General features: G+C 28.2%; 1 protein-coding gene across 1 annotated transcript in view; it reads right to left on the bottom strand.

Moving 5' to 3' along the window:
* The window catches only part of LOC112592829, a 57,994-nt gene that overhangs the window by 38,181 nt on the left and 1,487 nt on the right, over positions 1-18,326 (bottom strand). The window contains exons 3-4 of the mRNA XM_025336972.1: positions 12,600-12,862; positions 9,648-9,848 (exon numbers count right to left, since the gene is read on the bottom strand). Of these exons, the coding sequence (XP_025192757.1) occupies positions 9,648-9,848; positions 12,600-12,862 (464 nt within the window). The remainder of the gene's footprint in view (positions 1-9,647; positions 9,849-12,599; positions 12,863-18,326) is intronic.

The following is an 18,326-nucleotide window of genomic DNA, read 5'->3' as shown; positions in this document are numbered from 1 at the left end:
TCTATTTTTAAATTTGCACTAGCGCTGGTTTTAATTAGATGTAGGATAATACATTTACCAGCAAGTTCCTTCAAATACTTATGTTCGTACAAGTTGACGCCTCGAGATTAATCGGTCATTACCTGACACTACGCGCATTCTATCATTGACATGTGCTTTTTTTTATGGAGTGCGCTTTTTTTTTATTGGAGTGTATTTAATGAAAAGAAAAAAGAAAAATATGCATGTTTTCTTTCATGTGATGATGTTAGTTTTATTATTATTAGACATTGCTGTGGCTAGTTTACTATCCTCTTGAGTTTTGAATATCTGTTGAATATGAAAACATATTTAGTTTAGAAGGTCCAGTATATAATGTTTTAAACAATTCGGATTCAATTTATTTTGCCGTTGTTGTTCTTCCGTTTCATCAACTCCGGTTCGGTTCCTCAGGAAAGAACGACTCGAAAAAGTTAGGTAATAAAAATCTGTACTGTACCGTTCTTGCTTCTTTATTATTTATTTGTAGTACATAAGACGTGTTACTCAGTATGTTATATTTTATAACGATGCGTTTATTGTGTATTAAAAAATATTATTATTTGTATGAATTTCATTTTATATAATACGCTTTGTTTATTTAATTACTGGCTATATAAACTCTTTTTTACCAAGACACGAGTCATCGCCGTAAACAAACCAATTAAGGTAAGTCTGGCATTGGTGAATAACTTAAATAATTACTATATGTCAAGATAGTATTACCTATAATTATCATTAGATACATTTTAAATCTCGGTGAGTACTTAGTAGTTAAAATGCTTATAGCTTAAATATCGAGGTAGGTTACGGATAGAGAATTGAAGCCAATTTTAATTATTTACTTATAGAGAGGTTAACATTAAAAAAAAATCCCAGTCTTTTTTTTATGACCTGGGAAATAATAACCTACGTGAATAACTACATAAATTCAATTGAGAAAAAAAAATTGTTATTTAAATGTAATTGAATTACAAATAACTATAGACAGATGAAATTATTACAAAAAGTTTATAATATTACTGTCTATTTACCATAACACTTTTCAGCTTTTTATAAAAGTTGATATAACTTGATATAAATATGTATTACTTTGATAAGTAAATACTAATTACATAATAATTGCAAATTGTCTAATACAATTTTAACAAACTACAAAAGTTCCCCATCAGGGGAAGTATATGACAATATTAATGTGTTGTATACTACGGATTTAGCGCACCCGGGGTACAGTGGTCTGAAAAGTAAATTTAGCTTACATAATATTAAATTGTAGTTTTTATTCCAAAAAATTAACATATATTTTTATTTTTGTGTATCAATTTATTAAAATTACCATGTTTAACTAGTTATGAGATATATAACTATACATTTAAGGACATCGATTTATTTATACGTATTTATAGAAATATTAAAAAACTTATTAAATTGTAACATTATTTATTATACAAATTTACCAAGCTTCGTTATTCTACTTTTATTATTTAGAATATAATTTAAATAGGTTTATGAAATATTATAATATTTAGTAATAAAATTTTAACAAAAAATATTAATTTTAAATGATTTATATTATAAAAGTTATATTATTCCGAATCATTATCGGATTCAGATTTACTAGAATCACTTGTTTGGTCTTCAGTCATTATTATTAAAAGTTTTACATCTTCTGAATATATCTGAAATTTTTTCTGTTGGATGTTTCGTATGGACGATATTAATGGGTTGGATGAAACTAGCACTATGTTAATGAGATCTTAATTAATTTTCACTCTGGTTAATTTTCTGGTGTGATGTTCCCTGTAGTTTTTGTAATTTTTGTTTTGGCATTCTTGAGCTTCTTCAGACAGTTGGCTGAAAAAAAAAAAAAAAAAAAATGAATTTTTTCATAAATATATATTGTTCATATTATATATAATAATTAAAATACCCACTGGTAAAGTCGCAATAGGTGAGTTGTTTCCCGAGACCTTTCTCATGTATTAGTTGATTCCCGGATCATTAAGAGGTACGTATGAGTTGATTCCTGGGTCATTATATATTTTATTCAATATTTAGTAAAATATTCAACCTACTAGCATAACCCAAGAAACACCACGAGGTAGTTGGATAACAAATTTCTCAAAAATGTTTTTTTTAGTTTTTTCATATTTTGAAAATCATTCAATTTTTATTTAATAATTATTTATTGAATTATATTATATTTATTATTATTAAAAACATTTAGTAGTAACTAGGTAAAACATTATTATTAAAAACATTTAGTATTAACTAGGTAAAAAAATATAAAAAAACTTTAGTAATTTGGTAAAAATTTGTAACACATTGTTTTTATAAATTGGTATCTGGTAATGAGGTTTTTTTTTGTAAATATGCGCGTGGTCTCAGTGGACATAAGAGCGAGTTGTGTGTGACGGTCGAACTTTTTATACAGTCGTAAACTCTTTACTCGAGCAACCTATTGATAATTGATATACAACAATAGGGAATCAATTCGTATGTACCCTCTAATGACCCGGGAATCAACTCAACGGTGTCGGTGCATAATAGATACCCGGGAATCACTAGTACGCAGCCGGTAAAGTTGCATTCTGGATAACATCAACTTTAATATGAAGCAAAATATTTGTATGTACAGATGCAAGCAAATAGCACCAGTGGTAGCTGTTTGATTACAATACGTTTCAAAAGCATCTGTATTTATTTCATACCCATTTGCCATGACAATTAAAATCGTACCAAATCGTTTGATTAAATCGATGTTTATACCAATAATATTAGTCGATTTTTCTACGTTTTTAAAGAACTTCTTGGCTGTGTTTCCATGATTTGTTGTACCGTAACCTATTTTAACAATATTATAATTATGTTACGTACCGTATTACATAATATTATTTCAACACATATTATACGGAGAGGTGACGCGTATACCAATTAAGTTAATGTATTCAAACAATGTAGTATCGGACGGTTAGGGTGAACACCTGGACATCGTGTTATTTAATAAAACAATCAAGACTTGATCACACGTCCCGGACTTCTCAGAATAGATGAAATCACAGGAAAGGAGCCGAACTGAATAACAAGTATAATTTAGAGAGCTTCTTTAGGTCATCGGAAGTCGCCACCTCCCCAGTCACCACTTTTGTCAGTTAACCACTTACAAGAGAGACCGCGACAAGAGCTGGGCAGAAAAACGGTTAGGGATATTCGAGACGCTCAGTAGCAGGCGTAACACCACCCACGGTCTCGTCTATTAGTATTTTAGGGTTTGGTCATAACACCGCTCATCCATCTTATGCTTATAAAATTGTATTATTGTACGAGTTAATTGTATTAAAATAAAGACGTTAATCATTTAACTTGAAAACACTAGTATTTCGTTTTCTACGTTGATATATGAATCGACGTTAACATAAGGGACGCAACAATTAAAATTAAAAATAGTAACAAACATTTTAATTTTTAAATTAAAATATACCTTGTAATACTATATCTACTAATAATCCCATTTCGGAACAAAAATTTTCTTGTATTTCATTTTTTTTTTTTTTAAACTTTAATTTGTTTTCAGTTGTTTTCACCTATAATATATCAATTTATGTCTCTTTTAAAATTTAGTTCATTCAAGGTATACATGAGTATAATATCTACTTATAATAATCATTACCTGCTAAGTTTTGAAATGCGTGTAATATCGATAAACCAAATTTAAAATGTTTCGGTTTAATAGGTACTTTATCAATATCATTGCGCTGTTTTTGAGTACAATCGCAGATATAAAAAGTTTGACTCGATGTAAAAGTCATCGAATTAGATGCATACATTATGTAGGAATATATTTTTATTATTTCTAAAAGAGAATATTATTTAAAAATATACTAACCTTTTATCGACCATTGAAAAAATTAATTAGTGCCCACCTTGAAAATTACCATCATTATAAATTAAATCTGTTGTATTCAAGATATCTATTTGTATTTTAACATTATTCACTTCTTCTCGAGTATTTTCGGCAATTTTTTTTTTAAATAAAAATTTAATAGGTCTGTAGAATCTTGTAGAAAATGGCCTTGGATTTTTCCAAATAATACATTTTTTGTCATCAATCGTGCAACTCAATTGCAATGGTACAAAAGAAAATATAAACATATTGCTATCCGTCACCGATTGTGTATTAGATGAATCAAAATTTATTTTGTACTGTGTTTCCATCACACTCCCATTTATAGAATAATTCACACTTGGCTATATTAATATTCATACTTTGAACACTAGGAATTTGCAGAATACGTTGTACAATGTGGTTTAATAAATCTTGAAGTGGTATTTCGGCGCTACATTCAGATAAAATGACATTATTTGGGTAACATTGTTTTTTGGTGATAAGCACTTTGTCATATGACGGATAAATGTTTGAATTTTGAGCTTTAGAACCGATTAGAATGTTTGTGTACTGATTTTTTGTTAAATTATTATCCATGAAAAATGCCACAGTTTTGTTAGGAATAGACATTAATTCTTTAAACAGTAAAGATGCACTTCTTTTCCCCGATTTTATTATTTATTTGATTTGAAAGGGTTAGTAAATTGAATTCCTTTTTAAGCCATTAAATATTTTTTTAATAAAAAATTTAAATGTTTTATTACATTTGAACCATTTTTGGTGTAGAATAATAATAAAAGTGTGTACTAAATTCAAAACTAGGTTTTTAAATTCTGATTCCAATCGTATCCATTGTGTTTTTCACGGATTTTTTTCAGTAGAAAATTTCGAGATTCAACACTCAGAGCCTTTATTACACCTTCTCCTCGTAAAAAATTTAACAAATTATCATTGGTTAATTTTTTTTAGTTTTTCACCGCTACTACAGCTTGCTACAAACGGGATTGTAATCAGCAGAGCAAATTTATTAAAACCAATTACGTAGCTTGTATACTTACATTATAAATAATATAATATAGAGATGTTATTTTTTGTAATTTTATAGTTATTGAACTATTTATTAACAAAGTATATATTATATCATTAAAAAACAATTTTATTAATTTGAATTTGTTAACTTAATTAATAGATGTGTATAAAAACGTGTTTTAATGGTACTTACCTTCATACGTACATTCCATTGCATAAAAAAATGCAAAAAGAATAATTTGAAAAATTAAAATGTGCTTGCAATAACAGCTTAAATTAAAATGAAATAAATACTCACGGTGATAAACAATATTTTTCAAATTTTATATATTTTTAGCTGTCTATAGATATCAATAATATTTGTGGCTTTAATTTTATCAAATCAATTAACTAATTGGTACATATAGGTAGAATATAAAATAAATATATCATTTAAATAACATTTTGTCATACTTTCTTAATTGGGTTTTATGTAAGCTAAATTACTTTTCAGACCACTGTGTGGAGCCCAGAGCTCCACTGGCGGACATCCTTAGGTAGGAGATTCCAGTGAGATTAAATCCGAACTATTCCCAATATAAGGAGCAACCCTTTACGCTAGTGAAGGGAAAGGCACTCTCTTGTTCTTAGGGTAAGAATTTGCTCTAAAAGGCGGATGAACGAGTTAATTAATTTTTCTTCGTCAAAGGCATCGGGTGTAAATAACAAGGAGAAATTATCGCATTAAAGATATTCTGAGTATCAGCAATTTAGAGTATGAACGCTTCGACAGTAAAAAATTACGGAGGAAAAATAGTCCCTCAATCGGATCTCCAAGTGGGGACTATTCAAGAATTTAACCCTTTGAAATTGAAAATGAAAGGTCATGATATCAAAAGGATTGCACATGCAATGTTCGGATCCGGACATTTTAGCGTGACCATTTCGGCATAGTTTCTTTAAATTACTTCACGAAATTATTTTAATAAAATGCGTTTAGATAATAATGTTGGCATTAATTATATTTTACCTATATCATTTATTAATTTTTATCTCATTGTTCTCGGTTACTTGTAGGTATACTGTATCAACTCTAAATAAACGTATAAAAGTGAAATTGGAAATATACTATTGCAGAACATTATCTCTATTGCTATCCTATATTTCATTTTAAGTATAAAATAGCAAAATATAAAATAAGATATACAAAATTATACAATAAGCTTTCTGGCAATTTCTTGAAATGACTCTACGCCAAAACGGCCTATGCCAAAACAGCCTTACGCTTAAATGTCCACGCCAACATTTCCTAGATGGTAGAATATTAGAACACTTTTACATATAGGAAAATTGGAGAACCTAAAAATTGAGATGAAAAGACTTATAATAGATACTATCGGAATCTCAGAAATGAGATGGCCTAAATCAGGTGATTTTTGAACGGTGGAATACAGAATAATTTATTCAGACACATAAGACGGAAGGCCGTGTACAAAAGGAGTAGGAATAGTTCTTCAAAAATACATGGGAGATAAGGTAAAAAGGTACGTACAATATAGTGATAGAATAATACTAGACAAAATAGATATCAAATTTATAGATACTATGATAATTCAAGTTTATATACCCACATCAGCGAGGAAAACGAAGTAGAAAAAAAAATATATGAAGAACTAAATGATTCAATTAAAAATGTCAAAGGAGAAGAAAATCTTATAATCCTAGAAGACTTTATTACCATTGTGGGAGAAGGGAGAGAAAAAAATGTTGTCAGAAAATATGGACTTGGAATTAAAAACCCAAGAGGATAAATTTTACTAGAGTTCTGTGTACGGAATAGTATAAAAACAACATACACACATTTTCAACATTACAGAAGTAAACGGTATACAAGGAAAGCTCCTGGTTATATTAGAAGAGTACATATAGATTATACATTAATAAGAGAAAGATACAAAAATAAAGTTAAAGACAGTAAAAGTTACCCAGGAGCCGATATTAATAGCGATAATGACCTGGTTGAAGCATTATGAAGTTAAGATTAAGAAGCTACAAAAGAATCAAGATATGAAACGCTTACAACTGGCAAACTAGCTAGTGGAAGAAATTAAAAATTCATACAATACAAAGACAGATAAAACTATGATAGAGACGATTGACACATAAAGTAGTTCAAACATTGAGGAAAAATGGGGAAATATCAAACGATACATATTAAACAATGTGAATGAAATTTTAGAGAAATTTAAAGGAACCAACAGAAAAGAATGGATAAACGAAGAAATTCTGGAAATAATTACTGAAAGGAGAAGATATAAACGTGCTACAGACCAAAGAGGGATGAAAAAATACAATAAATTAAAAAATGCAATAAATAGAGAACATAAGAAAAGCAAGAAAGTATTTTTAAATGAAATTTGACAGGATATTAATGATGCGCTAAAAGTTGGACTAATGGGATGGTTAGAAGATATTTTAAGGAAAGAAAAACTAAAACGGCAAGTATTAAAGATGTAAATGGCAATAATATACATGAAGAAGCAAAGGTTACAAAATATTTGAAAAAGTACTTAGAATAATAATTGTATTGGAAAGAAAATACGACAATAGACACAGAGATAGTAGAAGAAAGTCAGAGTGACACATAAGATATAGACCAAAGTATAATGAGAGATTAGTTTGATAAGGCATTATTGGAGCTAAACAACAAACACGTACCCCTTTTAACGTAACCGTTATTTTAGCATCAAGACAAGTTATTAAAAAGCAGAATAGATAAATGAAAACCATTTATATAGCTTTCGTTGATCTAGAAAAAAACCATTGATAATTTAAAAAGGAAAACGATATTTAATATCTTGGAAAGAGCCGGGGTTATATATAAGAATAGAAGGATAATCAAAAGCTTATACGAGTAAGAGATAGGAGTAATACGATGTGGAAATTACCAAAAAGAAACAAAAATTAAGAAGAGGTGAGGCAGGGGTGCACACTCTTCCCATCCTTTTTAACCTATATTTACGTGAAGCGACAAATAAAATAAGAGAAGAAATTGCAGTAGGGATAAAAATAAATGGAAAAATAATAGATATGCTAAGATTTTCAGATGACATAGCGGTAATTATAGACAATGAATAGGATCTACAGAATATCTTAGAAAAAATAAAATGAACAATGAAAAATCACTACTATATGAAAATAAACAGGGCAAAGACCAAAATCCTTGTTTGCAGCTGTAACGAAAGAACCCATACTCAAATTACATTAGGAGGCGACACAATACATCAAGTAAATTAATATAAATACTTGAAAAGTAAGATAACTGAGGACGGCCGTAGTACCAGAGAGATCATAAGTAGAATAAGCTAAACTGAATGTGCATTTAAGAGTAAGAAAAATATGTTCATATTTAGAAATATTGATATAAAAGTCAGGAATAACCTACTAAAGGCTTATGTTTGGAGTGTAGCATTGTATGGAAGTGAGACATGGACCATAGGTAAAACGAAAGAAAAGAGACTCCTAGCGTTCGAGACTTGGTGTTACAGAAGGCTACTAAGAATAAGTTGGACAGAACACATAACAAATGAAGAAGTATATCGAAGAGTAGGAGAAATAAGGAGTTTTTTGAAAATATTAAGAACAAGAAGAGTCAATTAAATTGGACACGTACTGCGTTATAATAGTCTACTGAGCAGAAGATTAGAAGGTGCCATTGAAGGGAAAACAGCAGAGGGAGACCACCATTAGACTACATTAGCCACATAGTTAAGAGGTGTAGACTGTAGATATTTTTGTGAATTGAAAAGGAAAGTTGAAAGGCGTCAAGAGTAGAAAATTGCTGCCAACCAGCCTTAGGACTGTTAACAAAATTAAAAAAAAAAAATACCAACTTAAAGTAAAATATATGACTTAAAAAGTTTTAACATAATTTTAGTGTATAGGTTGATAAGCTGTTTTTGATTAGAAACGTTTTTGGTTTTTGTTTATGTTTTTTTTTTTTTTTTTTATATATAACTAGGATTTAATTTAAATTGAAATATCTAATATTCAGCATATGGGTATCTCTCCTTACTGCCATTTTTTTTCTTATATATGTACCTAGTTTTGTTTCTTATGCTATTACAATTATACTTTAATACCACGTGCTTAATATAAAATCTATTATCTATATTATTATTAATATTATCATATTTCGAGATAATTACTCTCGAAACAGCCCTAGTATTAGTATTAAAAGGCTCGCGTTGTGAGTACCTAGGTTTGACGTCGCGTCGTTAATAATACCGGTCAATATTTCCGTAGAATAATACAATAACTAACTGCCTAATTAGCTAGTTCTATTATAAAATTTCAATTATTAAATAGTGTTAATAGTTCAAACAAAATCAATTTATTTATTTAATTTATACAATTCCCTTTTTTTTCATTTAAAACTACAAACTCAAACTGAAACCATAGTTATTGACATTGTTTCATAGTTTGTAAATTATTAGTTTATTATAAATCAATATATATATATAAGTATGACATTATTATTTTACTTAACGTTCTCACACTTGATAGTTTATACCTATTTAATCACCAATATTGACGTGTATATCGCAATAATATATAGTTTTTGCGTTTTATCATAATTTTTTAACGACCATTATGTTGCGTCACCAGTTTTAAAATGTTCATATTTTTTAAACTGTTTTTACAAAGGGTTATGTTGTAATAATATTATACTTACTTCAGTGGATAAGACTGGTCTTTGAATTGCTTTAAATATATTGTTTAATTTATCATTATATTCATTACTTATAGAGAAAAACACTAAGAACTTGTACATGGCAATGTGTTTTCTATACAAAATATCGTCGTCTAAGGACTTCCATAAATTTTTATTCTTTAACCATTTTTCAAATGTATCCTTTATATTACCACTAATGCTCTAAGAATAATATAAAAAGATAAATTATTTAAGTCAAAGTAGAACATTTACAAATTAATTACCATGAAATGTTATAAATATTGTAAAGTTACCTCCAATCAACATTTTTTAAGGTTTCATATAATTTGGTCGCAGTAAGTTGAGCGTAATAATTTTGACGCGGTGTAGTATCATCACGCGTCACATAGTTGTTTTATATTAGATCACATCTTTTTATATTATCGTCGTCTATATTACGGTATTGTCGTGCCGTCGCGGTTGTTATCGCAACGACCGCGGCTGCTTATCTCCGTCCGCGAAAACGCGACCCACGGACCGGTCCGGCCGGCGGACGGTACCTTAGTCAGCTTTGATACAACGACCGCGAAACGTGCTCATCTGTTTATGTATGATATTTAATTAATATTATAAATTAAATAAAGTGCCGTCTATTTAATTACAACGCGACGTTTTAAATTTCCAAATCCGACACCTACAATATCTAAATTAAAGGTATAATGATTTTGAAAAAGCTATTTTGATTGCAGCCCTATTTGTATACCCAAATACGAAAATTCAAGGTTGTTTTTTTTTCATTTCGGACAGTCAATTTAGCGGCAAATTCAAAATATTGGATAAGTCATATATTCTATTGATTCAGAATTTTCCCTAATTATTCAAAAAATTATCGGTATTAGCATATTTACCTTGAAAATCTTGTTGAATACAGTTCCAAAAACCTTCTTCAATCAGAATTTAAAAATAATGAAGAACTACTGTCAGATTTTATAAATTACTTTGAAAATACTTATATTGGTCGCGTTAACAGAAGAGGACGAAAGACACCTTTAATATTTCCTATTTCAATATGGAATTGTTATATTTTAGTTGAAAGAGATATTCCACACACAAATAATGCAGTAGAAGCCTGGCACAATTGTTTCAATTCGTTGTTAAATTCAGTTCATCCATCTATTTGGATTTTTATTGCTGCATTAAAAAAAGAAAATAGTATAAGAATTTTTAAAGTCGAACATTAACTTTTTAGAATAATATTACCTTAAAATAAAAAACAAAAATATTCTGCAATTCGTATTCAATAATTGGTAACCTCAACATTTGACCCAAATACTACTAATATTCCAAATTATTTTGTGGGATAGCTATTAATTTCTTGTTGCAATTATAATTTAGAACTTGGTTTTTTTACATTTTTACATTTTTATGTTGACTATCTGTGGCACAATTTCATTTAAATTAGGTATTATTAATTATTACATTTAATTATTTGGTTTGTTTTTATTAAATAATATATCTATAATATTATATATAAGTATGTATCGTCACCCGCCGAAATTACACGCGACTATATTACACCCACGCCCAACTTACTACGACCAATTTATCACGATGTATTTACGTGACACCAACATTTAACTTTAGATTAAATTAATCAATAACCTTTGATTTTTAAAAGAAATATATCTGTTATCAATTCAATCGTAATGGACCGAGCTTAAATTATTTTGTCTAAACGAACTATTTTCCATGACATTTGATTAATTATAATATTGTTTGTGTAGTTTAACTACTTTATTTCAAAATCATAAAATTGAGTTTTTCTCTAAGTTGAATGTTAGAGATAAAAAAAAAAAAAATTGAAAAATATTCAAATTTAAGTTATATAAGACTTAGATCAAATTCCAATCAAACAACGGGTACTCAGTTACTTATTTTATGTTATTGTTTTGAGCTGTCGAATTGCTATCAAACAGAAGAGGCATCTAATTAGGGTTTGTGTGATGTTCTTTCATAATATTCCTCGAACTCGCCAATATAAATGTGCAAGTTCTTAGTAGGGATCATTATGTATCCAGCGTATATGATGTATATTGGCATTATAATCATACACGTCCATATTAATTGCACTTAAAACCTCACTCCCACTTTTTGAGAACGCAATAACGCTATCATGACCAAATCATGAAACCTTGAGTATAGGACGTCACGTATAAGAAAGCCCTCAGCATAGCATAATCGCACGCATTAAAACCGTTGAGTCCAAAGCCTCTTCACGCCATACGACATCACATCCTCCTCTAAATTTAAAATAATAAACATAGGTTTTTATAAATATCATTGATTTTACAATTATTTTGAATCAACGACTGAATAAAGTGGAAAGTAACACCTACGTTACATTATGTAGGTTCGACTATAGTTCTGAAAATGTACAATTATATTTTAAGAATATTATTATGTACACAAAATCAACATTTATTTAAATAGCTGAATCCGAAAACTACACATTTCATTATTAGTTACAAATGTATTATTCATTATTTATAAATTATTTTTAAATAAAAAAAAAAAAGGAATAAAAATAAATTATTGTCAGCTATTTTTTCATCACAAGAGTTACATATGAATTTAATTTACAAGTAGGTTAAAAATTCTAACATCTTAGTAAATATTAATTGTTTTATTTATTCTGAGGGGGAGGGGCAATATAAGTATTACAATTTTAAATAAAATTTAATGTTTCTAGCAAACTTTTTGTTTAACTAGATAAACTTTTTTTTCGTAAGGTTAGGTCTATTAACTGTACCTAAAGTATTTTTTTTTTAGTCAAAATCATAAATTTTCGGTTAGTGGAATGCAATCAACTAAATATAAAATATATCATGCAAACATAAAAAACAAATTATGATAACGGTAATTTGTGCCGTTTGTTAAAATTTAATTGATATTTTATAAATTGAATGTACTTACATTGTCTAAGAAATATCTTCGAAACAATAACACTGCTGAACTAGGAAATGATCCATAATTAGATTCATTGAATTGTTGCTCTTCTTTTTGTAATTTTTTTATTGCTTCTTCTTTTTTTTTCTTATTAGCAATAGTTATACAATCAATTATATCTATTTTCAATGTTTGTAATAGTATAGACCACACTTTTGCTTGTTTTATATGGTTTTCACCATTTGTTTTTGAATATAATTGTTTTTTTATTGATTCGAAATATTTCAAACCTGGGAACATAAATATCATGTAAATAACATTAAATTTGTATTAAATATATATAAATGTTTAAAAATACTAATAAATCATGTTTTGAAATGAATACATAAAGTATCTTATATGAGTTATTAATAAATTATTAGGAAATTCAATAAATTAAAAAAATTATGTATTAATAAAATATTTTAGTATGGTAACACAAATGACGAACACAGAATAAATGCATCCAAATAAATATCACACTGATTTAACTCATAGTTGAGGTGTCCTGAGAAAACTGGTGCGCATAAACTGCTTGATTAAAGATCTCTGTTTCCAAAAAACTAGTGTTTTACTTAGCTGTAAAGTCCACAGATATGCATATTAACTAAATAGCTAACTGGTTATATTAGACGAACTATGATTAATAAACCGAAAACCATATAAGTGGTAGTCAATGTTTTGGTTTGTTTCACATTATTATTTAAATTTATTATCATATTGTTATTGTATAAAGACATATTTAAAAATATATTTGTATCTAAATCCAAATACTTAAATGTATTATATGTAGTTAACTACTTAGTAAAAATGCTGACTACTGTTCAGCTTATCACTGTACAAATCAAACAAAATCAGGATCAAATATACATTTTTTTAGGTGAGTGTGTTGTAATGTGAAAGCAGGTTCCCACGGCATCGTCAATTTAAACAAAACAAAAGTTATTTAGGTTATTCTTATTATTTTATTTAGATTTTCTCTAAATAATGCCAAAAAATTACAACTTTGGTTAAAACTTATTGGTAGCAAAAGATTTGTGCTAAATTCTAGAAATCGTTTATGTAGTGATAATTTTATAAAATCGAACTTTTATAAAAATCCCGGAGGGAGTTATAAATTAACTTTCTGTTCACCCTAAATAATTTCCTACTAAAATCTTTTTCAGCGAATCACAAAAATAAGATTAAAGTCAAATTAGCTGCTCAAACATTGAGTTCGTCAATAGCAGATGCTTTGTTATTTATGAAAAATATTTATATGAAGAGATTTCACAATGTTGATGAAACTATAACATTTTTACGAAACATTGATCTCTGCTTGATTTTTTAAATTCAAGAAATCCATTTACAAAAGGTTTTAAATCACCCATCTTTCTTTCCGACCTAAAATATTTTAAATCAGTATGATACTATTAGTCATATTTAAACAAACTTCTGTAAAAACAATTTTAATTGGTTTTGCGTTAGCTGTTAAATCGAAATTCTTTATAGCAAAATTATTATTTGAAGAAAATCAAAATTTGATTTATATATTAACTTATCAATTTTTACAAGATTTAATTGAAATCTTAATTTTATTTATGCAATGATTTGGTGTAATCAATAATTCTAATTTTTTTTAATTTAAGATAGCTTCAAAACAAATTCTCATAAAAAATGCAATTAAGTATAAATCAAATAGCAATTGTTAAAATGTTGATGGTGTATTTAGAGCGCAACTAGAATTTGAATGGAGTAAAAATAAAAGTTAAATGTAACATGGTCTTTTAACATTGATCAAGAAGTTCTTAATATGAGTTTATTATTAGCATTATTTATTAATTTTAGCATAAAAATGATCAATATTAATCGAAATAAAACAAAATAATTATAATTATAATAATAAGAACTAAATAAAACAGTCTTTTGTTTTTTTTCATCACAAATAAATTGCATTTAAAAACACATATTGGAAGAACTGGTCGACCCCGCAATACATGGAAAGATGTCTAGCTATCAGTCATCACCCGGTGTGGTACATGTCGATACCTAACTGGGCAATCCACCTGCAGCAGATTGGATGTATTTCCCGCTAACCCAGTGCATTTGTGTATGGAAAATTAATAAATATATTCCAAAATGGTAATTAAGTATCTAGCTATCAATCATCGCCCAGTGAAAATCGATTCCTTGCTGGCACTAATATATATATATTTATGTATGTAAACTTATTTTCATTACCTACTAAATAATATAATTGTATTAAGATTAAATTAATAGTCCATAGGTGTAAAAAACAATGTTTATCTGCATTCACTGATAATGAAAAAAAAATATGGTTGAAATGTTCGACCAAATAAAGAGTAAGGACGATTAAGATATTAACATACAACGTTTAATGGAACTACACCCTGTACAGAGAAAACGAAGCAAATTAGAAATGTGTGTTGAACAAGCCAAGCCTAAATCGGTTTCCATAAAATATTTCGTGATATTTCAAGCAAAAAAACAAATGGTATGTAAAAGTATTTTTTTTTTAGTGTTTTCGGTATAACAAAAAAAACGTAGTGAACGTCTAATTTTTTTATCTAAAAATAATCAAAGGCCATGGGATATGCGAGGAAAAAATGTTAGTGTCAATGCATTAAGTGGTGAAATTATGACTGATATTCATAGTCATTTAGAATTTTTTCAAGTAAAATTATCTCACTATACTGGAAAGGAAGTCAAGTATTTGGATGTAAAATTATCTGTCGAAAAAATGTATGAAATATTTAAAGAAAAATATCCTTACCATAAAGTTTCTTATAAATTTTTCTGGTCATATTTTAAAGAAAATTTCAATCTGAGATTCGGACGTCCACAAAAATTTACTTGTTTTACTTGTGAAGAGCTAAATGCTAATTAAAATCTCAAAGTCTTAACGAAAATGCAAAAAAGTGGTTGCTGAATTGTTAGTTCACAAGCGTCGAATTTTTTACAGCTTTAAGTTCAATTAGCCAGGACGATAAAAAAGTGTGGGCATTTGTATCAATTATGTGGAAAATCTTTCATTACCTCAAATACTTGTCTAAGATCTTTATTATTATAGACAACTCACAGTTTGTAATTGCGGTGTTCATAATTTATCCACAGGAAGTATGAAATGCTACGTTTATCATGAGGGGGAAGCTGGTGACCTAACGAAGTCATATCATTTATAAATCATTACATCAATGATGATATTGATAAAGAAGTTGAACGTCTCTGTATGATTTGTGATAACTGTGCAGGTCAGAATAAAAATCACGCAATTATTAGGTTTTTAATAAGTTTGGTGGAAAATAAAAGATTTGAAGAAATCCAAATTTTTATCCTATAAAAGGTCATTCTTTCATGCCTTGTGACCGCGATTTTGTTTTGATTAAAACATCGCTAGTAAAATACGAAAGATTGATTATACACAATAGACCAATACATCAATTTGATTTATGAAGCTTCGAAATTTCCTGACAAACTTTCTGTTGTAAAAGTTGATCAAAACCTTATAAATTGACTACAAAAAACGGTGGCCAACATATATCAGAAAAACATGTTTAAGTTATGCTTCATACGGAAAAAATTTACCGAGAGCTAATAAATCATAATTTCTTTATCAACAAAGCATACAATGGAAAATTGCCAATCAACGAAAACAGTTGGAAGATATCAAAAACACATTGAAATTTATCCAGGATTAGCATATTGGATTCTGGAAACCAATAAATGAATGGCCTTCAAAATGTGATTACTATTATTTACTTGACTAAAATTATAATGACAAAAATGTATCAAAATATTATCAATGTATTTAAATTGTAAGTTGTAGTTCAAAAAAAAAAAAAAAAAAATTGTAAAACGTAAAAAATAAATTGATGAATAAAAATAATATTAATAATATTTCTCTCCCTATATTAATAAATAAGATACGAAAACAATGTTTTCTGCATAAAGGAGATATGTCAATAACTTTGATTAATAAATTTTTAAAAAAAAACTAAAAAACTTTTTTTTTACAAATTAAATGAAATTTTTAAGTGATTTAATTAAATATAGGGTCAACAATTTCGAAGTTTTTACATTAACATTTTAGTTATTTAGTTTTTCGTCATTCTTGAAAAATTAGGAAAAAATAACGATTCATATGAGAGATGGGGACAATAAAATATTTATGGGGTTACGTGAATAAGGAGCCACCTAATTGTAGCACTTAACTTGAATATTGCGTTATTACATGATTAGATTTCATCCGTGGTTCTCGACCGGTGTGTCGCCGAGCAAGTCAAGATGTGTCACGTGAAGTACTTAAATATAAAATTACACAACATTTTTTAAACTATCAATTGACAAAAAAAAAGGTTTTTTTTTTGTATTGTATCTATGGGCTGCCTGGGTTAGTGTGCCGTCATTTTCATAGATCTAAATTAGGGGGTCGTCATACAAAAAAGGTTGAGAACCACTGGGATCTCTGCGCCATTTTATTTTAAGTCTTTAAAGGGGATTTTTGGGACGTGTAAGTCTTTAATCATGGGATTTCCGTGAATTTTTAATCTAATGTAAAAACTTGATAGAAAATGGCTAGCTTCTACTATTATTTTTATATCTAGATCTTTGTGAAGGGTCAGGTTTGAGATAAATAATGGAGAATTAGTGATTTTCCGAAGTGAGATATTTTGGAATGCCTGAATCTTATTTAAATTTGATTTTTTCACCGATCCCTAAAGTTGGATTCCATACGTTCATTTGGGTATCAGAAGAGATTCATTTATTTGTAATTTAGTATTTAAGACTGAGAACTTACTTTTTGTAAGTAATATTTTTAAAGATCGGGAACGGTCATTGAGAGTTAATTTATTTTTCTCATAAAATTTTACCATGTTAGTCTTTTATCGAGATTTACACCTAAGTACTTAATAGTATCATGAGAAGGAATGGGTAGATTATTTATAGTTATGGTAGGACAAATTTCGTTTCTTTTAGTTGTACGTCATATGAACGGATATAACGTGGTTTAATTTAATTCACCATTTTGCGTACCATTCCAGAAGTAGGTTTAAATGGGATTGTAAATTTCTCGATGTAATTACTGGATCATTGTGTACTGATAATATGACTTTGTCGTTGGTTTAATTGATAACATGAGTATTTTGTGAAGAGGGTTGATTAAAAGAATAAATATTAAACAATGTAGGAGAAAGAATATCTCTTTAGGGAACTCCAGCATTAATTATGGCAATTTTTGAAGTGCGGGAATCTTGAAGTATTTGAAAATATCTGTCCATAAAATATGATAATATTAGTAGGAATATTGTATGGAAGAAAAAATTTACGGAGTTTGAACAGTAGACCTTCATACTAATTTCTGTCAATAGTCTGGGAGATGTTGAAAAAGGAATAAGTATAGTATATAGTACGATTTGTTTTTAAGTGAGGTAGAGACTACATAAACTACTCTATGGATTTAACGTACTGTGCTGTATTTGGCTTTTGAACTAAATTATGAAAATGGGAGTACATTGTTTGATATTATATATAGATAGATAGATACGTTTGGGGATGAGTTTTTCACAACTTTCAGAGAAGTATGGCAATAGATTTATAAGTGTATATGATGTTGGGGGGGTCAAGAGGTTTATCTGGCTTAGCAAACATTATTATATATGAAAACTTTCAAAGAAAAGGAAAGTATCAAAGTCTTAAAAGTATATTGTAGATATA

Source organism: Melanaphis sacchari, unplaced genomic scaffold, assembly GCF_002803265.2.
Source record: "Melanaphis sacchari strain LSU unplaced genomic scaffold, SCAv2.0 Contig1967_pilon_pilon, whole genome shotgun sequence".
Taxonomy (NCBI): Eukaryota; Metazoa; Arthropoda; class Insecta; order Hemiptera; family Aphididae; genus Melanaphis; species Melanaphis sacchari.
This window is presented reverse-complemented; position numbering and strand designations above follow the sequence as displayed.